This window comes from Felis catus, chromosome B4, assembly GCF_018350175.1.
Source record: "Felis catus isolate Fca126 chromosome B4, F.catus_Fca126_mat1.0, whole genome shotgun sequence".
Lineage (NCBI taxonomy): Eukaryota > Metazoa > Chordata > Mammalia > Carnivora > Felidae > Felis > Felis catus.
This window is the reverse complement of record NC_058374.1, coordinates 12,334,231-12,360,454: the sequence shown is the minus strand read 5'-3', so window position 1 is coordinate 12,360,454 and position 26,224 is coordinate 12,334,231. Positions and strand designations below refer to the sequence as shown.

Sequence of the window (26,224 nt, the reverse complement as noted above, 5' to 3'; positions counted from 1 at the left end):
CCTGTAAAGTTTCTGCTGATAAATCACACGGTAACTTCAAGGAGTTTCCCTTGTATGTTGCTATTTTTTTTCTTCTTGCATTTAAGTTTCTCTCTTTATATTTAATCCTTGTCCTTTTAATTATTATTTGTCTTGGTGTGGACCTCACTGAGTTCATCTTGTTAGGGGTAGTCTGTGTTTCCTGGACCTGGATGTCGGTTTCCTACCCCAGATTAGGAAACTTTGTAGCTATTATTTATTCAAATAGGTTTTCTGCTACTTTGTCTAACTCTTCTCATGGGAGAAGAATTCCCTAGAATGGGAATGTTATTATGCTTGCTGATGTCACAAGAGGTCTCTTTAATGTATCCTCATTTTTAATAGTTTTTTAACCTTTTAATTCCTGTTAACATACAGTGTAATGTTAGTTTCTGGCATACAATATGGCGATTCAGCTTCTGGTGCTTATTACAAGAAGTGCACTTCTTGATGCACATCATGTGTTTAACACATTCCCCACCCATCCCCACCATCCCTCTGGTAATTATCAGTTTGTTCTCAGTAGTTAAGAGTCTGTTTCTTAGTTTGAATCTTTTTCTTCCTTTTGCTTTCTTTTCTTAAATTCCACATGAGTAAAATCATATGGTATTTGTCTTTTTCTGACTGACTTATTAGCATAAGTATTATTAGCAAAATACTCTCTTGCTCCATCCATGTTGTTACAAATGGCAATATTTCATTCCTTTTTATGGCTCAGTAATATTCAATTGTATATGTATATATATCACATCTACTTTATTCATTAATTAATCGATGGACACATGGGCTGCTCCCGAATCTTGGCTATTGTAAATAATACTGCTGTAAACACAGAGGTGCACTATCCCTTTGAATTAGTGTTCTTATATTCTTTTTTTATATGTTTTTGAGAGAGGGAGAGCACAAGTGGAGGGGTAGAGAGGAAGGTGGACAGAAGATCTGAAGCAGGCTCTGCACTGACAGCAGTGAGCCCAATGCAGGGCTCAAACCCATAAACTGTGAGATCATGACCTGAGCAGAAGTTGGATGTTCAACTGACTGAGCCCCCCAGGTGCCCCAGCATTCTTGTATTCTTTGGGTAAATACCCAGGAGTGTGATTATTGGATCATAAGGTAGTTCTATTTTTAACAGGTTGAGGAACTTCCATACTGTTTTCCACAGTGGTTGCACCAGTCTGCATTCTCACCGACAGTGCAAGAGGGTACCTTTTCCCACATTCTCACCGACACCTGCTGTTTCTTGTGTTAATTTTAGCCATTCTGACAGTTGTGAGATGATATCTCATTGTAGTTTTGATTTGCATTTCCCTAATAAGTGATGATGAACATTTTTTTCATGCATCTGTTGGCCATCTGGATGTCTTCTTTGGAGAAATGTCTGTTCATGTCTCTTGCCCATTTTTAATTGAATTATTTGCTTTTGAGATGTTAAATTGTATCAGTTCTTTATATTTCTTGGATATTAACCCTTTATTGGATATGTCATTTGCAAATATCTTCTCCAATTCTACAGGTTGCCTTTTGATATTGTTGTTTCCTTTGCTGCTTAGAAGCTTCTTATTTTGATGTAGTCCCAATAGTTTTTTTTTTTGCTTTTGTTTCCCTTGCCTCAGGAGACCTATCTAGAAAAAAATTGCAATGGCCAATATCAGAGAAGTTATTGCCTGCGCTCTTTTCTAAGATTTTTATGGTTTCAGGTCTCACATTTAGGTCTTTCATCCATTTTGAATTTATTTTTGAGTATGGTATAAGAAAGGGGTCCAGTCTCATTCTTTTGCATGTTGTTGTCTAGTTTTCCTGACACAATTTTTGAAGAGGTTTTTTTCTCCTTTGGATATTCTTTCCTACTTTGTCAAAGATTAATTGATCATGTAATTGTGGGTTTATTTTTGGTTTTCTACTGTGTTCCCTTGATCTATGTGTCTATTTTTGTGCCATACCACACTGTTTTTATTTACTACAGCTTTCTACTGGAACCGGAAGTCTGGAATTGTTGTGTCTCTAGCTTTGCTTTTATTTTTCAAGGTTGCTTTGGCTGTTCAGGGTCTTTTGTGGTTCCACACACATTTTAGAATTGTTTGTTCTAGCTCTGTTAAAAATGCTGGTGGTATTTTGATATGATTGCATTAAATGTGTAGATTGCTTTGGGTAGTATAGACATCTTAACAATATTTGTTCTTCCAATCCATGAGCATGGAATATCTTTCCATTTCTTTGTGTCTTCAGTTTCTTTCGTCAGTATTTTATATTTTTCAGAGTACAGGTCTGTAACCTCTTTGGTTAGGTTTATTCCTAGGTATCTTATTGGTTTTGGTGCAGTTGTAATTGACATTGATTCCTTAATTGCTCTTTCTGCTGTTTCATTATTGATGTATAGAAATGCAACAGATTTCTGTACATTTATTTTGTATTCTGCAACTTCACTGAATTCATTTATCAGTTCTAGTAGTTTTTTGGTGGAGTCTTTGGGTTTTCTATATGTAGCATCACGTTATCTGCAAATAATGAAAGTGTGACTTCATCCTTGCTCATTTGGATAACTTTTTGTTTCTTTATGTTGTTTGATTGCTGTAGCTGGGACTTCTAGTACTATGGAAAAGAGTGATGAGAATCAACATCCTTGTCTTGTTCCTGACCTTAGGGGAAGTGCTCTCACTTCTTCCCCATTTAGGATGGTATTAGTTGTGGAATTTTGCTATATGGCCATTATTATGTTGAGGTATGTTCCCTCTAAACCTACTTTGTTGAGGGCTTTATCATGAATAGATGTACTTTGTCAAGTACTTTTTCTGCATCTATTGAAATGATCTTATCCTTTTTCTTATTGATGTAGTGTGTCATGTTGATTGATTTGTGAATATTGAACCAACCTTGCAACCCAGGGATGAATCCCACTTGATCATGGTGAATGATTTTATTAATGTATTGTATTCAGTTTGCTAGTATTTTGTTGAAGATTTTTGGATCTATGTTCAACAGACATGTTGGCCTGTAGTTCTCTTTTTTGGTGGGGTCTCTATTTGGTTTTGATATTGGGGTAATGCTGGCCTCATAGAAGGAATTTGGAAGTTTTACTTCCATTTCTATTTTTTAGAATAGTTTGAGAAGACTAGATATTAACTCTTCTTTAAATGTTTGGTGGAATTTGCTTGTGAAGACATCTGGCTCTCGACTTTCGTTGGACATTTTTTGATTAATGATTGAATTTCTTTGCTGGTTATCAGTCTGTTCAAACTTTCTATTTCTTCCTGTTTTAGTTTTGGATAGATTATATGTTTCTAGGAATTTATCCATTTCTTCTAGGTTGTCCAATTTGTTGGCATATGGTTTTTCATAATATTCTCTTATAACTGTTTGTATTTCTGTGGTGTTATTTCCCCTCTCTCTTTTGTAATTTTGAATCCTTTCTCTTTTTTTCCTGCTAAATGTGGCTGAAGATTTATGAATTTTATTGATTTTTTTTTCAAAGAAATGTCTCCTGGTTTCATTGATCTGTTTTAGTGTGTGTGTGTGTGTGTGTGTGTGTGTGTGTGTGTTTTAAGTTTCTATCTCATTTATTTCTGCTCTAATCTTTATTACTTCCTTCCTTCTGTTCACTTTAGGCTTTGTTGTTCTTTCTCTAGCTTCTTTAGGTGTAAGGTTAGGTTGAGATTTTTCTTGCTTCTTGAGGTAGGCTTGTATTGCCAAAAATTTCTCTCTGTGCTACTTTTGCTGCATCTCAAAGGTTTGAACCATTTTGTTTTCATTTTCATTTGTTTCTATGTACTTTTTTATTTCTTCTATTATTTACCGGCTGGCTTATTCATTGTTTAGTATCATTTATTTGTGGTCTTTCCAGAGTTTTTCATGTGGTTGGCTTGTAGTTTCATAACATTGTGGTCAGAAAAGATGCATGGTATGACTTCAGTCTTCTTGAATTTGTTGAGGGTTGTTTTGTGGGCTAATATTTGATCTGTTCTGGAGAATGTTCCATGTGCACTTGAATAGAATATATATTCTGCTGTTTTAGGATGGAATATTCTAAATATATCTGTTAAGCCCATCTGGTCCAGTGTGTCATTCAAAGCCTTTGTGTCCTTACTGATTTTCTGTTTAGATGATCTATTGATTTAGGTGTGCTGTTAAGTTCCCCTAATGTTACTGTATTTTATTAATTCTTTTATGTTTTTTATTAACTGTTTCATGTATTTGGGTGCTTTCATGCTGGGTGCGTGATCATTTACAATTGTTATATCTTCTTGTTGGAGTGTACCCTTTATTATTATGTAGTGTCCTTTGTTTCTTGTTACAGTCTTTGTTTCAAAGTCCATTTTGTCTGATATAGTATTGCTGCTCTGGCTTTGATATCCATTTGTGTGATAGATTTTCTCCATCCCCTCACTTTCAATCTGCAGGTATCTTTAGGTCTAAAATGAGTCTCTTATAGTCAGCATATAGATGGGTCTTTTATTTATTTTTAAATTTTTAAATTAATATTTTAGTTTTTAATTTTTACTTATTTTTTTTGAGAGAGTCAGCATGAATGGAAGACGGGCAGAGGGAGAGAGAGAGAATCTTAACCTCCAGCTCAGTGTGGAGCCCCATGTGGGGCTTAATTTCATGACTGTGAGATCATGACCTGAGTGGAAATAAAGTGTTGGACGCCTAACAACTGAGCCACCCAGGTGCCCCAAGATGGGTCTTTTATTTTTTTATCTATTCTGTCAACCTATGTCTTTTGATTGTAGCATTTAGTCCTTTTACATTCAAAGTAATTATTGATAGATATATATGTACAGCCATTTTATTACTTGTTTTGTGGTTGTTTCTGAGGATTTTCTCTGATCCTTTCTTTCTCCCTTTCATGGTTTGCTTGTTTTCTTTAGTGATATATTTGGATTTCTTTTTCTTTATTCTTTGCATATTTATTAGTGGTTTTTAATTTGTGGCTGCCATTAGGTTTTTATATAACATCTTTTGTATATAGCAGTCTACATTAAGGTTTTTAAAATTTGAACCTATTCTTTACTCCTTTCCACATTTTTGGCATATAGTATCATATTTTACATCCTTTTATTTTGTGAGTTCCTTGAGTGATTTTTTACAAAAATACTCATTTTTTCTGCTTTTGTTTTTCCTTTCCACTCAGAGTCCCCTTTAGTATTTTTTGCAGGGCTGATTTAATATTCATGAACTCCTTTAGTTTTTGTTTGGGAAACTCTATCTCTCCTTCTATTCTGAGTGATAGTCTTGCTGGAAAGAGCATTCTTGGCTATAGATTTTTCCCCTTCAGCACTTTGAATTTATCATGCCACTTCCTTTTGCTTTTAAAGTTTCTGCTGCAAAATCCCTTGCTAGCCTTGTGGGGCTTCCCTTATATGTTACTGTCTTCTTTTCATGCTTTTAATATTTTTTACCACTATATTTTGCCATATTAATTACTATACATTTTGGTGTAGATCTGCTTTTGTTGAGTTTGTTGGGGGTTCTGTTTGTATCCTGGATCTAGATATCTATTTCCTTGCCCAGATTAGGTAAGTGTTCAGCTGTTGTTTCTTGAAATAATGTCTCTGGCTCATTTTCTCTCTCTTCTTCTTCAGGGATTCCTATAATACAAATGATAATACATTTGATTGAGTCAGTCACTGAGTTCCCTAGGTATTCTCATTTTGCATAATTCTTTTTTTCTCTCTTTTATTCACCTTGGTTGCTTTCCCTTACTCTGTCTTATAGGTCATTCACTTATTTCTCTGCTTCTTCCAGCCTGCTGTTCATTCCATCAAGCATGTTCCTCATTTTGTTAATTAAGCTCTTTTTCTCTCCTATGTTAATCCTTATCTCTGTGTTAAGGATCTCAGTGATGCCTTCCACTCTTTTCTTAAGCCCAGTCAGTATCTTCATGATCATTAATTTAAGTTCTCTATCAGGCATGTAACTTATATCTGTTTCACTTAGGTCTCTGGCCATGGCCTTGTCCTGTTCTTTCATTTGGGACAGCTTCCTCTGTCTTCTCATTTTGTCTAAGTCTCTCTGCCTGCTTCTTTGTTAGGAAAGTCAGCTGTTTCCTGTTCCTGAGGGTAATTGCTTTATGAAGAAGAAGTCCTATAGGCCCTACCATGTAATGTTCTCTGTTCCCCAGGGCGTGGAACTTCAGGGAGTGTCTCCAATGTGTGCTGTCTCCACTCTGCTGTTTAGCCCTGGCCCTTTTATCTTTCAGGCCAGTCCTCTGCAGAGGGTCTCTTTGCCTGTTGTGGGGAGTGTTTGGCCCCTGACCTGAATGTGAACTAGGTGTGTTCTGGTGTGCTTGTGAAATGAGACCTATCATCACCACTGTCAGAACAGAGGCTCTGCAAAACTCCTGGGTCAGGTGAGGCAGTGTGGGTAAGGCTTTGGACTGGTCTTCCGGGGAACGGGGATTGCCACGATGGGACTAAATCAATCATGACTGGGAAGTGCACTTCCACCAGAGTGAGGAGGACAGAGGCCTTGGTGTAAGCAAGTTAGGTAGCCAGTGTCTGCTCTGCACTGGTCCCTGCAGGTGATCCTGTGGTTATGCAAAAGGGTGGGGGAGGGAAATGGCACCTGCCAGTTCCTCTGTGCCTGAAGGGGTCTCTCCATGAACACTGTCTCTCTGGGACATGCTCTGAGATGAACAAATAACCTCCCCACTGTGTTCCCCAGGCACTCTTTGGATCACTATTTCCATGCTGTATGTCATGGGCTTTCTGCCCTGCCTTCTTTCCAAGAGCAGTCCCATTGCCCTCTGGGCTCTCTCCAAGCCAAGCCCACTGACCTTTAACTTCAGGCTTTAAGCCCCACTGATTGCCAAAAGTCATAAAATTTGTCCTCTCTTACTTTTTAAGCTAATTGCTACAGGGATTCATTTCCCCCTGTGCATTCCCCTGTCTTTCTGGGTATTCCCAGACACCCGTCTGTCTTTCATCCTTCTCCATGACCTCACTGAGCATGATGTTTCTCTCCCAAACCATGTCTCCACACTTTGTGCCTTCTTCAATGTAGTCTCTTCAACCTTTACTTGTGGAGTTTGTTCTGACCATCTTCAGGTTGATTTCTGAGGTATTTAGGATGATTTGATAATTACCTAGTTCTATTTGTGGGACAAGGTGACCTTAGGGGTCCTCTTATTCTGCTGCCATCTTCTTCACCTCTTCTTTAATATACTTTTATCTTTTGGCTGCTCAGCATGGTTACTTTCCATTACTCTGTCTTCCAGCTAGTTAATCCATTTTTCTGCATCCTGTAATCTTCTGTTGATTCCCTCTAGTGTATTTTTCATTTCAGTTAGTGTATTCTTCAACTACCTTTATATATTTTTGTCTCTTTGTTGAAGTTCTCACTGAGTTTATTTTTCCTTCAAGTCCACTACCTTTATGACCATCACTTTGAACTCTTTATCAACTATATTGCTTATCTGTTTCATTTATCTCTTTTACTGTGCTTTTGTCTTTTTTTTTTCATTCGAGAGACATGCCTCTGTCTCCTCATTTTGTCTAACTCGCTCTGCTTGTTTCTATGTATTAGGTAGACCAACTCCATCTCCAAGTTTTGAAAGTAGTGGCTTTACGTAGATGGGATCCTGTAGTTCCCTGTAGTTTAATCCCCTCTGGTCACTAGAACCAGGTGCTCCAGGGTTGTCCTCTGTGTGGGCTGTGTATGCCTTCTTGTGGCTGAACCATGACTGATGTGAGCATGCTGGTAAGTGGACGTGGCCCTCAGCTCAGCTGGCTGCAATGACGCACTTTACATGCCATGGGCACACTGGTGTATAGATCTTGCTCCATATGTGACCAATTTAGAGGTTGGGCTAGCAGGTAGGCAGGGTTGGCACTCAGCCTGGGTGTCTGCACTTACTACTAGGACTACTCTGGGTGTGCTGATGAGTAGCGCTTTCTCCCTGGACAGCCAATGAAAGCCTTGGCTGCAGGAGCAGTGGGTGTACTGGTGGGTGGGGTTAGCTACCTCCTACCCCTCTCTTTTCTATATTTGTGATATCCCTCACTTTTGTGATTGGTTGTGTCAGAGGGTTTGGTTCTTGACTACATTTCTCCCCCTTATTACCCCTTTCAGTGGGGCCTTATCTCTACCCCTAGCTGTGGAAGGACCTGCTCTACCAGTCTTTGGGTTGTTTCAGGGAGAGTTGCAATACATGTAGTTGTTGTCTCATTGTGTCTGTGGGACAGGTTGAGGTCAGGATCCTCCACCATCTTCCCAGTTTACCCCTGGTTGTTTTTTTCATTTTGTTCAAGGTTCCTTTGCTGTGCAGAAGCTTTTTAGTTTGATGGAGCCTCACTTGTTTACTTTTGGTTTTGTTGCTTTTTTGTTTTGGCATGAAATCCAAAAATTCATTTCCAAGACTGATGTCTAGGAGCTTATCCTTTATGTGTTCTTTTAGGAATTTAATATTTTCAGGTCTTGCATTTAAGTCTTTAATTCATTTTGAATTAATTTTTGTGTACAGTGTAAGATAAGGGTCTAGTTTTCCCAGCACCCTTTATTGAAGAAACTGTGTTTTCTCCCTCATATATTCTTGCCTCCCTTGTTGTAAACTAATTGATTATGTGTGCACAGGTTTGGTTCTGGACTCTGTTCTGTTGATCTATGTATCTGTTTTTGTGCCAGTATCATACTATTTGATTATGATAGCTTTGTGATATAGTTTGAAATTAGGAAGTGTGTTGTCTCATCTTTGTTGCTCAAAATTGCTTTGGTTATTCAGGGTCTTTTGTGGTTACATAAAAACTTTATGGTTATTCTTTTCCTGTGGAAAATTCCATTGGAATTTAGATAGGGATTGAATTGAATCTTAAAGTTTTCAGTGTATAGGTCTTTAACCTCTTTGGTTAAATTTATTCCTAGGTTTCGTATACCTTTTGATGCAGTTGTAAATGGGTTTTGAAATTTCTATTTCTGGTAGTTATAAGTGTATACACTAATAACAGTGTACACACAGCTGATTTTTATATATTTTTGTCTCCTGCAATTTTGCTGAACTTGTGTATCCTAATAGTTTTTTTGTGGAATTTTAGGGTTTTCTATATGTAATATCCTGTCAACCGCAACTAGTGACAGCTTTACTTCTATTCCAATTTGAATGCCTTTTTTTTTTTTTTTTTTTTTGGCTTAATTGCTGTAGCTAGGACTTAAAAGTGGTGAGACTGGGAATCCCTATTTTGTTCTTGATTTTAGGGGAAAAGCTTCTAGCATTTCACCGCTGAGTATGATTTTAGCTGTGGGCTTTTCATATATGGCCTTTATTGTGTTGAGGTACGTTCCCTTTATAACACTCTGAGCGTTTTTATCATGAAGTGATGTTAAATTTTGTCAACTGATTGTTCTGCATTGATTGAGATGATCGTATGGTTTTTACCCTTCATTTTATTAATGCGATACATCACATTGATGGAATTACAGATGTTGAGCCACACTTGCATCCTTGGAATAAATCCTATTTAATTGTGGTGTATGATCTTATGAATGTATTATTGAATTTCATTTGCTAATAATTTGTTTTCTGTAGTGTTCTTGTCAGATTTTGGTGTCAAGGTAATTACCGGCCTTATAAAATGAGTTTGGAAGTTTTGCACACGGAGTGGTATTGATATTTCCTTAAATGTTTGGTAGAGGGATGCCGGGGTGGCTTAGTTGGTTAAGTGTCCAACTTCAGCTCAGGTCATGATCTCGCGGTTCATGGGTTGAGCCCTGCATCAGACTCTGTGCTGACAGCTCAGAGCCTGGAGTGTGCTTCAGATTCTGTGCCTCCCTCTCTCTCTGCCCCTCCCTGCCCCTCTGTCTCTCTCAGAAATAAATGAACATTAAAAAAATTTTTTTTTGATGGTAGAATTCACCATTGAACTATCTAGTTCTGGACTTTTTTTGGCAGGTGTTTTGAGTATGGATCACAGATTTAATGTACTTACTAGTAATTTTTTTTTCTATTCCTTCATAAATTCATCTTGGTAGGTTGTATGTTTCTAGTAATTTATCCATTTCTTCCCAGTGTCCAATTTTAGTAAATAATTGCTCGCAGTAGTCTCTTAAAAACCTTTGTATTTCTGTGGTAACGGTTGTAATATCTCTTTGATTTCTAGCATATTCTGCTTATCTTTTCAGAAAATCACTTCTTAGTTTCACTAATCTTTTTTGTTGCCTTTTTATTCTCTATTTCATTTATTTCTGGTCCGATCTTTAGACTTTGTATTTTTTTCCTTTCCTAGATTCTGGAGATGTAAAGTTAGGTTGTTTATCTGAGATTTCTTGTTTCTCAGATTTTACTGTATTTCTGTAAATACAGAAACTTTTTACTGTAAGTTTTGGTATGTTGTTGTTTTCAATGTTTATTAATTTTTGAGAGACAGCACGAGTGGGGGAGGGGCAGAGAGTGAGGGAGACACAGAATCCAAATCAGGCTCAGAGCTGTCAACACAGAGCCTGAGGTGGGGCTGAAACTCAGGAACTGTGAGATCATGACCTGAGCTGAAGTCTGACTTGTAACCAACTGAGCCACCCAGGGGCCTCTGGTGTTGTGTTTTGGTTTTGATTACTTGTTTGACCTATGGGTCAGGAGTATGTTTAATCTCACATATTTGTGAATTTTCCAATTTTCTTATAATTAATGCTATTTTGGTTTGAAAAGCAGCTTGATATTTGGGTTTCAGTCTTTTAATTTATTAAGATGTATGATGTGATGCCAAATATAGGATTGATCAGGGAGAATGTTCCATGAGCATTTCAGAAGAATGTATGTTCTGTTTCTGCATGAAATGGTCTGTATATATCTGTTAGGTCTATCTGGTTTCACATGTACTTTAAGTAGAATTTTACTTATTGTTTCCTCTGCATAATCTATTCATTTTTGATGGGGGGATTGTAAAGTCCCCCATTATTGTATTACTGTGTATTTTGGCCTTTAGGTATGTTAATATTTCCTCTGTATATTTAGGTGCTCCTGTATAGGGTAAGTAAATATTTGCAAATTTTATATCCTTTTGATGAATTGATTCCTTTATCTGTGTTTATTACAGCATTTACCCTAAACTCTATTCTTTCTAATAACAGTATGGTTACCCCAGATTTCCTTTAATTTCCATTTGCATAGATATCTTTCCATCTTTTCACCCTCAGTCTGTGTATTCTTAAAGCAGAAGTGACTCTTTTGTAGGCACCATATAGATGGGTCATGTATTTTATCCATGAAACCACTCTTTGTCTTTTGATTGGAACATGTGGACCATTATATGTATGAATTGCCATTTTGTTCATTGTTTGCTGGTTGTTTTATAATTCCTCCATTCCTTTCTTTTTCTCTTGCTCTCTGATTTGATGATATGATTTTCATATATTGTTACCCTTTCACCTTGAAAAACAGTCTTTAATATTGCTTGAAAGGTGGGTCTAGTAGTGATGAACTCTTCTTTTACTTGTCTGGAAGACTCTCTGTTTCCATTCTAAAGGACAGTTTTGCTAGGTAGGGTATTCTTGGTTGGCAGGGTTTTTTTTTCTTCTCTTTGTATCTATAGGCATACCTCTGGGATATTGTGGGCTCTGTTCCAGACCACCAAAATAAGGTGAATATTTCAATAAAGCAAGTAAAATGAAGCATTTGGTTTTCTAGTGCAAATAAAAGTTATGTTTACATTGTACTGTGGTCTGTTAAGTGCACAGTAGTATTATATCTTAAAAACAATGAGTATACATTAATTGTAAAACACTTTGCTAAAAATTACTAAGCATCTTCTTAGCTTTCAGTGAGTAGTAATCATTGATGGCTGCTGACTGATCAGGAGAGTGGCTACAAAAGGTAGAGGTAACTGGCAAAATTCCCTTAAGACAACAATGAAGTTTGCCATAATGATTGACTTCTTTTCATGAAGGATTTCTCTGTAGCATATGATGTTGCTTGATAGTATTTTCCAAGTAGTAGAACTTCCTTTTCAAAATTGGAGTCAATCCTCTCAAATCCTGCTCTGCTGCTTTCTCAACTAAATTTATGTCACATTCTAAATCCTTTATTGTCATTTCAGCAATCTTCACGGCATCTTCACCAGGATTAGATTCCATCTCAAAAAGCCACTTTCCTTGCTCACCCATAAGAAGCAACTCCTGATCCAAGTTTTATCATGAGATTGCAGCAATTCAGTCCCATCTTCAGGGTCCACTTCTAATTCTGGTTTTCTTTCTATTTCCACCTCATCTGCAGTTGCTTCCTCCACTGAAGTTTTGAACCCTTAAAATCATCCATGAGGGTTGGAATCGACTTTTTCCAAACTTCTGTTTATGTTGATGTTTTAACCTCTTCCCATGAATCATGAATGTGCTTAATGGCATCTAGAATGGTGAATCCTGGGGCACTTGGATGGCTCAGTTGGTTAAGCATCCAACTTCAGCTCAGGTCATGATCTTGCAGTCTGTGAGTTCAAGCCCTGTTTTGGGCTCTGTGCTGGCAGCCCAGAGCCTGGAGCCTGCTTCAGATTCTGTCTCCCTCTCCCTACACCCCTCCCTGACTCATACTCTGTCTCTCAAAAATGAATGTTAAAAAAAAATTCAGAATAGTGAATCCTTTCCAGAAGGTTTTCCATTTATTTTACCCAGGTTCGTTGGAGGAATCACTATCTGTGGCATCTAAATCTTTATAAAGTGTATTTTTAGCAATTAGATTGAAATATAAAGTGCCTTCTTGAGAGGCACCTGGGTGGTTCAGTTGGCTAAGCATCTGACTCTCGATTTCAGTTCAGGTCATGATTTTGCGGTTCATGAGATGGAGCCCCTCATTGGGCTCTGTGCTGTCAACAGCAGAATCCCTGCTTGGGATTCTGCCCCTCTCTGCCCCTTCTTTGCACGTGCTCTCTCTCTCTCAAAGTAAATAAGTAAAACTTTAAAAAAAAAAACGATTCCTTGATCCATGGGCTGCAGAATGGCTGTTGTGTTAGCAGGCATGAAAACATTAATCTCATTGTACATCTCCATCAGAGCTATGGGGTGACCAGTTGCATTGTCAGTGAGCAATAGTATTTTTAAAGAAATTGTCTGTTCTTTGAGAGCAGGTCTCAACACTGGGCTTAAAATATTCAGTAAACCATGTTGTAAATAAATGTGTGTTCACCCTGCTTTTTAGTTCTATTTATAAAACACAGTAGGTGTAGCATAATGCCTGAGGGTCCTAAGATTTTCAGAATGGTAAATAAGTATTGGCTTCAACTTAAGGTCACCAGCTTCATTAGCCTTTAGCAAAAGAATCAGTCAGTCCTTTGAAGTTTTGAAGCCAGGTATTAACTTCTTCTCCTTAGCTATGAAAGTCCTAGATGGCACCTTCTTCCAATAGAGTACTGTTTCATCTACATTGAAAATCTTTTATGTGGCCGCCTTCATTAATTATTTTACGTAGATATTCTGGATAACTTGCTGCAGCTTCTACATCCGAACTTGCTGCTTCACCTTGTGCTTTGATGTTATGGTGATGGTGTCTTCCTTAAACCTCAAGAACCAACCTCTGCTAGCTTCACACTTTTCTTCTGTAGCTTCCTCACCTCTCTCAGCCTTCAAAGAATTAAAGAGAGTTAGGACCTTTCTGTGATCTTATAGCTGGTTTGATCCTCTCTCCAGACCACTAAAACTTTCTCTTCATCAGCCATAAGGCTGTTTAGCTTTCTTATCATTTGTGTATCCACTGGATTAGCACCTTTAATTTCCTTCAAGAAATTTTACTTTGCGTTCACAACTCAGTTAACTGGTGTAAGAGGTTTGGCTTGAGGCTTCAGATTTTGCCACTCCTTCCTCACTAAGCTTAATTATGTCTAGCTTTTGATATAAACTGAGAGAGATGTTCACATATCTCTTGAACACTTAGAGGCCACTGTAGGGTTATAAATTGGCCTAATTTCTCTATTGTTGTGTCTTGGAATAGGGAGGCCCAAAGTGAGGGAAAGAGAATGGGAATGGCTAGTTGGTGGAGCAGTCAGAACACACAAAGTTCACCTTCTTATGTGGTTGATGGCACCCCAGAACAAGAGTAACATCAGAGATCATTGATCACCATGGCATATAATAATGAAAAAGTTTAAAGTATTTCAAGAATTACCAAAATGTGACACAGAGACACAAAGTGAACAAATGTTGGGAAAATGGCACCAATAGACTTATACAACAAATTGCCACAAATCTTCAACTGGTAGAAAATGCAGTATTTGTAAAGCACAGCAAATATACCATGCAAGTTTCTATGGGCTTGCAAAACTTCTGCCGAAAAATCTGCTCATAGTCCTATGTTTGGGGGGAGTCCATTATACATAATAATTTTTTTGTTATTTTTGCTGTTTTTTAAGATTTCCTCTTTGTCTTTAAATTTGATGCTTTAATTTTAATGTATCTCAGTGCTAATCTCTTTGGGTTCATCTTATTTAATATTCTGTGCTTCCTGCAATTGCACACCTGTTGCCTTCCCAAAGGCTAGGGAAGCTTTCAGCCATTATTCTTTAAGTATGTCCTCTGCCTCTTTCTCTCTTCCTCTTTTGGACCCCATAATGTGAATGTTGGTTTGCTTGATGTTGTCCCGTAAGTCCCTTAAGCTATTTTCACTCTTTTTCAATCTCTTCTCTTTTTGCTGTACTAATTGTATAAGTTCCACTGACCTGTCTTTGAGTGCATGGATCCTTTTCCTGTTTCTTCAAGTCTGCTGTTTAACTCCTCGGTAGTATTTTTCTGTTCAGGTGTTGTATTCTTCAGCTCTGTCACTTCCATTAAGTACGTACTTATATTTTCTTTTTGTTGAAATTCTCACCTGGTTCATGCATTATTCTTGGGAACTCTGTGGACATCTTTTATCACTGTTCTTTGAACTTATTGTCAGGTAAATCACTTACCCTCATTAAGGTCTTTTTTCTGGGGTTTTATCTTGTTCTTTTGTTTGGAACGTATTACTCCGTTTCTTCATTAGGTCTCTGTACTGGTTTCTATGCATTAGATAAAATAACCAAGTCTCCCAGTCTTGAAGGAATGGCCTCATGTTGGAGATAAACCATATTATTCTCCTCTGGCTTAGCTCTTGATTGTCTCTCAGCATTTGTGATTGTCCAAGCAGCTTACTTTATTCTTAGTAGCTCCCAGTGGTGGAGGCTATGCCAAGACCTTTTAGTGTCTCAAAGGGGCAGATCTCAGTCAGCATCTGGATTCGTGCCAATTGGAAGCCAGACCTTCCGGTATCAACTTTTAAAGTTTATAGATACATTTCTTTCAGGGGAGAGATGGGCATTTTTGTCTGCTCACTCTGTGCTGAGCTCTGTGATGATAGACAGTTAAGAAGTGTTTCTTTGGTTGTCGTGGTCATGATGAACCCCTGAACATATGCCATGCTCTCAAAGGACATGTCCTGTGTGTCAGACACAAAAGCCAGGGTGCCAGATGTGTACACCAACTCCTTTCTTGGGGACGCTGGTGACGGAGGGAGAATGTGAAGATGACTCCCACTGGCCTCCACTCTCTTGGGAGAGTCTTATCAGTAGGCATTTTGTTGTGTGTGAAATTAGAAGCCTGCTTATTAGGTCAAAACTTTGAGATAAACAAATATGCCTCTTACACCGAAGGATTGGGTGCTTTTCAATCTGCTGCCTCTGTACTAGGCCCTGTACTAGGATGGTAGCCATTAGGCCTTTAAGAATGGTTTTAGTTTTGTATAGCCTGTGAGTATCATGGACACAAGCTCTGGTGACTTTCAAAGCTACCTGTTGCAGGGGCTCATCTCTCAGGTACACATCTTAAAAGTTTGAGTGCCAGATAGGGGGTTCAAACACTTTGCTCCTCAAGGAGAAGCTCAGAGCTGTGAGTTCCCTCCCAATTGTGGGGGTGGCACTAGGGTTGGGGTTGATGACAAGTGTGTCAGCCTCTTGTACATATTTCCATGTGGGATCTTTGCTTGTTTCTATAATATGCCGGAGTCACTCAACTAGTTTGTGGATGTCTTTCAGAGGAAAGTGTTCTTTAGGTGGCTGTATCTTCGGTGTGTCCATGGGAGGAGAGGAGTCCAGGATCCTCTTATGTCACTGTCTTGAACTGGTGCCCTGTCTCTTGTTTTTTTCATAATAACCATTCTAATAGGTAGGAGGTGATATCTGATTGTGGTTTGGATTTTCGTTTCTCTAATGATTTGTGCTGTCTAGCACCTTTTCATATACCTATCAGCCCTACTTAGGTATTCTTAGAGAAATATATTGAGATCCTCTGAGTGAGAGAGGCTGGAACTGTCTCATGGATCACGGCAGGGTTCCTAGGTAAGAATGAGGTCTCTCTGCCTCTTACCTGATAACATGGAGTCGCCAATGCTTCTCCTGGGTCCTTTGGCATATTATGCTGGATCCCATAGCTCTCTCAAAGGCACTATTGCTTAGGGATGGATGGTCAATTTTTGTTGTGGGATGAGGGGACAAAAATGAGAGATGTCTTCACAGTATTATTTGTTTTTGTATATATGTTTGTACATGGGGGAGTATTTTTTTTCATTTTTTTAATGTTTATTTATTATTGAGAGACAGACACAGAATCCGAAGTAGGCTCCAGGCTCTGAGCTGTCAGCACAGAGCCCAACACAGGGCTCCAACCCACAAACCGCAAGATCATGACCTGAGCCGAAGTCAGTTGCCCAAATGAGCCACCCAGGTGCCCCCAGGGGGGAGTATTTTTTTTTAAATAAAATTTGTTGTCAGGTTAGCTAACATACAGTGTGCTCTTGGTTTTGGGGGTGGAGTCCCCCATCACTTACATACAACACCCAGTGCTCATCCCAACAAACGCCCCCCTGCTCCATGCCCATCACCCATTTTCCCCTCTCCTCCTCACCCCCATCAACCCTCGGTGTGTTCTATTTAAGAGTCTCTTATGGGGGAGTATTTCTATGAGATGAAGTTCCAAAGTGACTAGGTCACAGGCTACATGCAGTTTTCATTTTGGTACATATAGCCAAATCACTTTTTTTTTTTAATTTTTTTTTCAACGTTTATTTATTTTTTTGGGACAGAGAGAGACAGAGCATGAACGGGGGAGGGGCAGAGAGAGAGGGAGACATAGAATGGGAAACAGGCTCCAGGCTCCGAGCCATCAGCCCAGAGCCTGATGTGGGGCTCGAACTCACGGACTGCGAGATCGTGACCTGGCTGAAGTCGGACGCTTAACCGACTGCGCCACCCAGGCGCCCCATCCAAATCACTTTTTCTAGAGTTTTATACTCACAGTACAGAAGTGCCTATTCCTGCAAACACTAACTTTTTGATTTTACCAATCTGAAAAAGAGCAATTCATTATAGCTCTAATTTGTATGAATCTTATTTATATTCTTTGTGTATTTTAAAGATTTTATTTTTTTAAAGTAATCTCTACATCTACATGGGGCTTGAACCCACGATCCCAAGATCAAGAGTCACATGCTCTACCGACTGAGCCAACCAGGTGCCCCACTTTGGGGTTTTGATCTTTAGAATATCTTTTCTGTTAGAAAAAAAAAAAAAGAACCAGGGTGGCTTAGGTAAGAAACAAAAACTCAGTTTTACACCTAGGTGGCTCAGTTGGTTAAGCTTCTGACTTCTGCTCAGGTCATGATCTCACGGTTAGCGAGTTTGAGCCCCGTGTCGGGCTCTGTGCTGACAGCTTGGAGCCTGGAGCCTGCTGCAGATTCTGGGTCTCCCTCTCTCTCTACCCCTGCCTCGCTCGTGCTCTGTTTCTTTCTTTCTCATGGTCTCTGCCATCACCAGAACAATTTCCAGAGTGGGGTTATCTGATGCTTACTGTACACAACGCCCGTTCAGTAGAAATGCCCTGAAAGCCCTCTACGGACGATCCTCAAACATTGACTCGACTGGAAAATGTTTTAAATCCAGGTTAGAATTGAACAAAATTGCTGAATCAGCACAAAAAGCGAAAGATCACAAGCCCCCTCAGGGAATCAATAGTATACACGTTGGTAAGCATTTAAAAAGACAAACAACGCCCTTGTGCTTAAAAATTAAATTGTTGAAGGTACCCAAATACCGAAAGCAAAAGAGGGGCTTTATATTTGCCATGAGGGCGGGGTTCACAGGGTGAGATGGAGAAGGGGCCTTGAAGGTAGTCCTCATCCTGGGGTTGGGGCTGTTGGCTAGGTCAGGGTCTGTGTTGTTGGGTACTTGGCAGCACCCAGGAAAATTGCCCTGGGGAGGTTATAATGAAACTCACCTGCCTCTCCCATGGCCTTTGCTTTCCCAGCTCATGTGTTCGTCAGTGCAGAAGGCCCTGTTTGAGGAGGAGGACCATGTCAAGAAACTGCAGCAGAAGGTGGCCACCCTTGAGAAGCGGAACAAGCAGCTTCGGGATCGGGTGAAGAAGGTCAAGAGGTCGCTGAGGCAGGCCCGGAAGAATGGGCGCCACCTGGAGCTAGTGAACCAGAAGCTCAGTGAGAAGTTAGCGGCTGCAGCAGGTGCCGTCCCACACATTAATGCCCTGGGGCAGGAGCCACCCGCTGCCACCTACCTGCGGGGGTAGCAGGGACTGAGCGGTGGCCTTGCCTGGCCCTGCTGGAGCATGCTGCCTCTTACCAGGGAATGTGAAGGGATAGCAGGTTTGTCTGTGCACTCTTGTAGATGAATTCTAAATATGAATTTGGTCGAGCCTTGTTGCTTAAAGGGGCAAGTCTTGCTTATTTCCTTGGCTGCTGGGCTCCCTTCCCTCCCTGTCTTGCTCCCAGGCCTGGTGCTTGCCAGTCCAGAGCCAGGAAGATCCTGGAGTGTCACGTGCTTGCCTAGGGCCTGTCCACCCTGGAAAGTGTACTTACTGTGGAAAGAACATTTTAGAATCTCTAGCTGCACAAGAACCCAGGGGTTCAGCCTTATTTCAGAGGAGAAGCAGTATGATCTCAGCTCAGAGCTCCAGGACCACCATTAGTTCTGAGGAGGGATCTATAGCAAGTCATGGAACCTTCTGATGTCTCATTTGCTACATTTTTAGAAGGAGGATGGCAGTCTTGCAAAGCACCCAAGGATACCTGTAAAGAAACCTGTGCATGGTGTCCCTACCCCTGCCAGCATTTCCTCACAGCTGAGGCATTGTAAGACTTCATATGCGGTCTTAACAGGTAGCGTACTGAGTTGCGGCAGGGGGTGGGGGTGGGGAGCAGGTAATTGAGTAATATGAATTATACCTGATTTCTAACACCAGTTACCCAGAGCTAAAGAGAACACCTATGGGTCAATCTAAAGGGGAATTGCCTTTATGGATGGCCATGTTTTAGCAAAGCATGTTCCTGAGCTGGAAGAGTCTGACCACTAACATGGCTTGCTCATTAACTCCATCTAGCTGCTCTGATTTTGAGGTGAGTTGACCCAGTACACTATTAACTTCCATTCTGCAAAGACACCTCCTTACCTCATGGAGTCAAGTTTCCCATCCAGGCAGTTCTACAGAGTCTTGCCGCAAGCATTTTCACGGCAAACATTTTTGCCACGTAACACATTAGCTGTAAGGTAACGTTGCTGTCAGAGATGAAATAACTAGTTGACAGGTTTAATTTCTCCACTGACAGAGTTCCCATTTTTATATTGCATGAATCTTAGGCCTCTTAATGGGCTATACAGTGACCAGTACACATGGTGGCCTTAAAATGGTGCATGATAACTACATATATGGACTTAATAGAAAATACAGCAACAAAACTAAGTAGAAGTGTGAAATAAGACTGTAAGGTCAGATTGCATACCATACTATCATGCAAAATGGTAATTCATGAGTTGAAATAACTCGGCTAGAAAAGCATTACAACATCTAGAAGGCTTTCATCATACGATACAAAGCTCAGTTACAAATGTGCATCCCAGTATTTGGAAAACTAATACCTCTCTTAATGTAACATGAAAAAATTATTTCTTATGTCCTTTTTCAGGCTCCTCTTTTATTTTTTGTTATTTTATCTTTTATGGCCACCTTGCCTTCTGGCCAATGTGTTATGCAGTGAAAATGCTTGTGGCAGAGATGCCTACAGTGAAAATACCGGACATGGTTCCAGTAATATCAGACATGGTTCCAGGCATTCCAAGCACTTTCCACCTCCCTGGACTGTCCAATCCTGGGAGGAATGTTTTCACATGAGTCCACATGTCAGTGCATCCAGTTTTGTACATAGTCAGAACTCTTCACCCTCTCTGGAAAGACAGCTTCAAAGACAGTGCAAGTAAAAACAGTATCCAGTAGGTCTAACATCTGAGCCCTTACTTTAGTAGCATTTGATCTAGTCCCAGTTGTGTTACTCAGAAGGTAGCTGAGTGGCCGCCTTGTGATGGTCTTCTGATGGACCTCCAAATCTACAAGTCTCCTTTCTGTGCTGTTCCAGATGGAACCTGCAGGTTCCTCATCAGGAAATCTCCCCCTAGACCACCCCAGACACTTCAGTGCTTGATGATGTTGTCCTTTCCATTAGAAATGCAATTATACTGTCAGATCTCCCTTCCACTGCTTGTAGGACAACCAAGTTCTTGCTCTGGCAGCTGGTTGGGAGGTTGGACTTGCGCCACTTGAGGGGCAAGCTGATGCTCAAGGGGAGAAGTCTACACCCTGGACTGGATGGAATGGCAGCTTTTGCTTCATTTCCAAGCTTCTGCTGCTCCTTTATAGCTGTATTCTTCATAGCATGATACAATGGTTAATTCTTCCTGGGGCCATTTCATTAAAGCACTGTTGCTTCCACCCAAGGGAATGACAAGCCTAAGGGTGATTTACAGCTAGTGTTTTGAGAACTGTGGAACTGGATCCCTACAGATGCATTATGTTCTACCTTTTTAATAAATATGAGCAGTATTTCAGCCACAACGGTAAGGCGATGTGTGTTTCTTGTGGGTCAGGGAGATTTTAGTATTTCCAGCTTTGGCCTGGAGAAGTACTTTAGATCCTTTTGGGCAAGCATCTATGAGTAACACCTGGGGCACATAGGAGACTGAGCTCAAATCGCCTTTGATGTTCTCCTGGGAATATGGTCTGCCCACCCCCCTCTTTCCCTTCTCTCAACACACCTGCAGAAAAGCAGTGGTATCCAGGTCTGCTCCTCCTAGGGGACAAGTAGCTTCATTAATCAATGTTTGCAAAAATACATTTGAATCTCTTGCCAAAGGGAACTCCCCAGTTATCTGCTGCCTTGTCATCCTACTGTGGCCCTTGCAACTGTTTATTGTACTAGTAGAAATTTTTTATGCACTAAGGATCCAAGAATTGCTCCAAAATGTATAGGCTTAACCAACCTGTTGTAGCTTTCTCTCTGAGATGCAGACCACTGTTTAGTTCTACTTTGGAAAAGTCAATAGGCCTCCTCAAACCCCAAAGTCACAAAATAAATGAGAGGCAGACACAATCTAGAATATTTCAACTATAGACCCAGGAGTTACAGCTGCAACATGTGAACCACAGCTAATGTGGGGTGGATCCTTAGGTCTCCAAAGTTTGTTTGTGAATGCCCTTGTTGGACTCCAGACTACTGTTTCTACTGATACTGCTTTTTTTTTTTTATATACCAGGCTATGTCACCCTTTTCCTGGTAAGAGAAACAACAGGGAATGTCCCTTCTGTGGTGCAAGGTCCCATCTCCCTTAGGGGAGAGAGAACACAAACTCAGATCACAATGACTTTGAATCAAATTGTTCATTCAGCAACAGTCCATGTTCTAAAATGGTGTAAAAGATCAAGTACTCAGAGTATTCAGCTTTTTTACCTATATTATCTCATTTACTAGCTCTAATAATTTTATAAAATAGTGATCCTGTTGCTCATTCTTAAGAATCTGGACTTTCAAGAGATTAAGTGAATTGCACAGTGACCACTGTCAGTATAGGTAGCCAATCAAGGATTCAACTCCATCTTGATTTCACTATTATCCTGATTTTATAGGTTAGCAAGTATAAACACTACTACCTCAAAGGCTGTTCAGAAGATTGAATAAAAATTTTCATTTAAATGCTTAGCTTGGCTCCTGACACACTGCAAGCACTCAAGAGACACCACAAGAATAATTTTTGTTTCTAATATTCACCACAAAGGCCCGACCAATGCATGTCAGAAATAAGAGCACATTTGGTGGGATTCTATATTAAATTCTACCCTCCTTTCCACTCACCATACAACATCTCCAGTTCTTTTTCATGTTCCTTTCTGAGCCACCTCCCTTTTTCTCACAATCAGAAGCTGTTCCTCCAAATTTGCCAAGAAAACACAGCACATCAGAAATGTGTTTCCCCAATTTCCTTGAATATCACTCACACCGTGTAGTTCTGCCATCCTTCTCTCCTCCCTTTCACCCCAAAGGAAGGCACATCCCTATTGACCACATCCAGCGTCAAGCCCATTTCTGTTATCTTGAATTCATATTTCTCCTCTCAAAACCCAGCTCCCCCCTCCAATGTTTTCTTTTTATTGTAAATACTTCCCTCATTAGGGACTCCTCCTATTATCAAGCGATGCTCAATTCTCCCCAGCCTAAGGGGATAAAAACCCTCAGAAACAGTTTAGAAAATATAGAGGCAACTTTAAAGATGGCAACATGGAAGGCTCCTGAACTCCCCTCCTCCCACAGACACACTGAATGAACAGTGACACATGGAACAATTCCATCTGAAAGAAACCCTTAAATTAGCTGAGCAAGTCTTACACACTGGAGGAACTAAATGCATCCATATCAAAGTGAGTAGAAAAGGTTTAGGCACACTCTTACCATAAGTGGTGCCTACACACTGCACAGTGCCATACAATCGGGAGAGAATCTCCGAATACCAGCTTTTCTTTGAGAGAAGACTTTGGATGCCACATCTAGAACCCCAACTTCTAAGACTCCCATCTGAGGGACAAGCCCTCAAAACACCTAGCTCTGAAAGCCAACGGGATTTGTGTCCACAAGCCCTACAAGGCTATAGCAAAGGAAGTTACTATTGGGCACAGGTACACTCAACTCCAGCTGTCACATCAAAATCAGCACAGAGGGAGCAGGAAAAGAATACCTACTAGTCTTTTCCTGAATGGGGTCTATTTTGCTACTTTAAAAATTGCTTCCCAGAGGAGGAGGTTCAAGATGGTAGTATAGAAAAAGATCGTGTTCTGACATCCTTCCACTGACACAATAAGTCCACAACTATATATGGAAGAATGTCCTCTGAAGGGGTCTGAGAAACTGGATGAACAGAACCTCCACAGCAAGGGACAGCACTGAGGTAGAAGAGGCAGACGGTCTCACCAAGGTCGGGGGGGGGGGGGGACACACCCCAGGCTTGGAGTTCCATGGTTGGGAAGAATCTCAAAGGTACAGAACTTTTCCTTGAGGAACAAAAAATTCAAGCTCCACCTTATGCACCTTAGCCCTTAGGTCTCATACAGGAGGGATGAGACCCCAAAACACATGGCTTTGAAAATGAATGGGGAATACGTCCAGGAAAACTACAGAACTGTAGGGAAAGGAAAAGCCACTTTTAAAGGGCCTGTGCACACAACCCAGAAACCAGGGCAGAAGCACTAGATCAAAGAGTATGTAGACCATAGGTAGAGGAGAGTCACTAACCTTCAAATGGCTGCCAGAAACACAAGAGGGAGCAGGACCTAACACCAGGGACTGAGATATTGACAGCAATCATCTTTGCTATCTAATTCTGCCATCCTGATCCCAGTGCTGGTGGTCACCATTTAGGAGTCCTTTCCCTAGACTGTTAATGCCAGGAAGCATGCCCTGCTGAGAGCCCCACACACCCAAGCACCTCGGCTGGGCCTCAGAGTCAACAGGTTGACAGCTCCCTCCACCAAAGTTCCAAAAGTAGCTACAGTTGGGGGCCAGCCCCACCCAAAAATGTGCCACAACAGATGCAATCAGGCATGACAGCCACCTGGGCCTGGGATTACCCCACCCCACCAGTGATTCTGAAGTAGTTGCAGCCTCACAACAGGAGAGTACATGCAGCACACACAGGAAACACCCCTACATTGCCTGGCTCTAGTAGCCAGGGGATATTGTGCTTCTGGGTCCCACAGGACATCTACACTAGGTGACTCCTTAAGAGGGAGACTATCTGAACTACCTAATAAATAGAAACAGAGATTCAGGCAAAATGAGGAAATAAGAAAGTATCCCAAATGAAAGAATAAGATAGAACCTCAGAAAAGAACTAAATGAGACAGAGATCAACAATCTACCTGATAAAGACTTCAAAGTAAGGGTCATTAAGCTACTTCCTGTATTTAGAAGAATGGATGAACACAGTAAAAATTTCAACAAAGAGAAAAAAGAGTACCAATCATGGGAATGCAAACTGGTACAGCAACTCTGGAAAAACAGTCTGGAGTTTCCTCAAAAAGTTAAAAATAGAACTACCCTGTGATCTAGCAATTGCATCACTAGGTATTTATTCAAATGATACAAAAATACTAATTTGCAGGGATACACCCTAGTATTTAGAGCAACATTATCTACAATAGCCAAATTATGGAAAGAACACAAATGTCCATCAAATAATGGATAAAGAAGATGTAGTGTGTTGGGGGGGTGGGGTATTTGTATATATGTGGGGGATATATATATATATATATATATAGTATATATACTTGTGTATATATATATGGTGTGTGTGGATACACACACACACACACGGGAATATTACCAAACCATAAAAGATGAAATACTGACATTTGCAATGTTGTGGATGGAGCTAAAGAATATTATGCTAAATGAAATATGTCAGAGAAAGACAAATACCATATGCTTTCACTCATATGGGGAGTTTAAGAAGCAAAACAAACTTCTCAAAAAAAACCAGACCCAAGTAGATAAAATCACAAATGAAAATGGAATTATTACAACCAATCCCTCAGAAATACAAGCAATTATCAGGGAATACTATGAAAAATTATATGCCAACAAAATGGACAACCTGGAAGAAATGGAAAAATTCCTAAACTCCCACATGCTTCCAAAACTCAAACAGGAGGAAATAGAAAATTTGAACAGACCCATAACTAGTGAAGAACTTGAATCAGTTATCAAAAATTTCCCAACAAATAAGAGTCCTAGACCAGGTGGCTTCCCTGGGGAATTCTACCAGACAGTTAAAGCAGAGGTAATACCTATCCTCTCAAGCTGTTCCAAAAAATAGAAAGGGAAGGAAAACTTCCAGACTCATTCTATGAAGCCAGCATGACTTTGATTCCCAAACCAGACAGAGACCCAGCAAAAAAACGGAACTACAGACCAATATCCCTGATGAATTTGGATGCAAAAATTCTCAACAAGATACTAGCAAATCAAATTCAACAGAATATAAAAAGAATTATTCACCATGATCAAGTGGGATTCATTCCTGGGCTGCTGGGCTGGTTCAACATTCGCAAATCAATGTGATACATCACATTAATAAAAGAAAAGATACCATATGTTTTCACTCATATGTGGATCCTGAGAAACTCAACAGAAGACCAGGGGGAGGGGAATGGGGGGAAGAAAACAAAGCTACAGAGAGGGAGGGAGGCAAATCATAAGAGACAAATACTGAGAACAAACTGAGGGTTGATGGGGGGTGGGGGAGAGGGGAAAGTGGGTGATGGGCATTGAAGAGGGCACCTGTTGGGATGCACACTGGGTGTTGTATGGAAACCAATTTGACAATAAATTACATTAGAAAAAAGAACCATATGATCCTGTCAATAGATGCAGAAAAAGCATTTGACAAAATACAGCATCCTTTCTTAACAAAAACCCTCGAGAAAGTCGGGAAAGAAGGAACATACTTAAACATCATAAAAGCCATTTATGAAAAGCCCATAGCTAATATCATCCTCAATGGGGAAAAACTGAGAGCTTTCCCCCTGAGATCAGGAACACAACATGGAGTCCACTCTCACTGTTGTTGTTTAATATAGTGTTGGAAATCCTGGCATCAGCAATCAGACAACAAAAGGAAACCAAAGGCATCAAAATTGGCAAGGATGAAGTCAAGCTTTCATTTTTTGCAGACGACATGATACTCTACATGGAAAACCCAGCAGTCTCCACCAAAAGTCTGCTAGAACTGATACGTGAATTCAGCAAAGTCGCAGGATACAAAACTAATGTACAGAAATCGGTTGCATTCTTATACACCAATAATGAAGCAACAGGAAGAGAAATAAAGAAACTGATCCCATTCACAATTGCACCAAGAATCATAAAATACCTAGGAATAAACCTAACCAAAGATGCAAA

The 26,224-nt window shown here is 40.1% G+C and overlaps 1 protein-coding gene across 1 annotated transcript in view; it reads left to right on the top strand.

The window, feature by feature from the left end:
* CCDC3 (coiled-coil domain containing 3) overlaps positions 1-20,832 on the top strand; it is a 192,960-nt gene extending 172,128 nt beyond the window's left edge. Inside the window, exon 4 of the mRNA XM_045060874.1 lies at positions 18,241-20,832. Coding sequence (XP_044916809.1) covers positions 18,241-18,516 — 276 coding nt within the window. The 3' untranslated portion in view covers positions 18,517-20,832. The remainder of the gene's footprint in view (positions 1-18,240) is intronic.
* Positions 20,833-26,224: the final 5,392 nt, after the last annotated feature.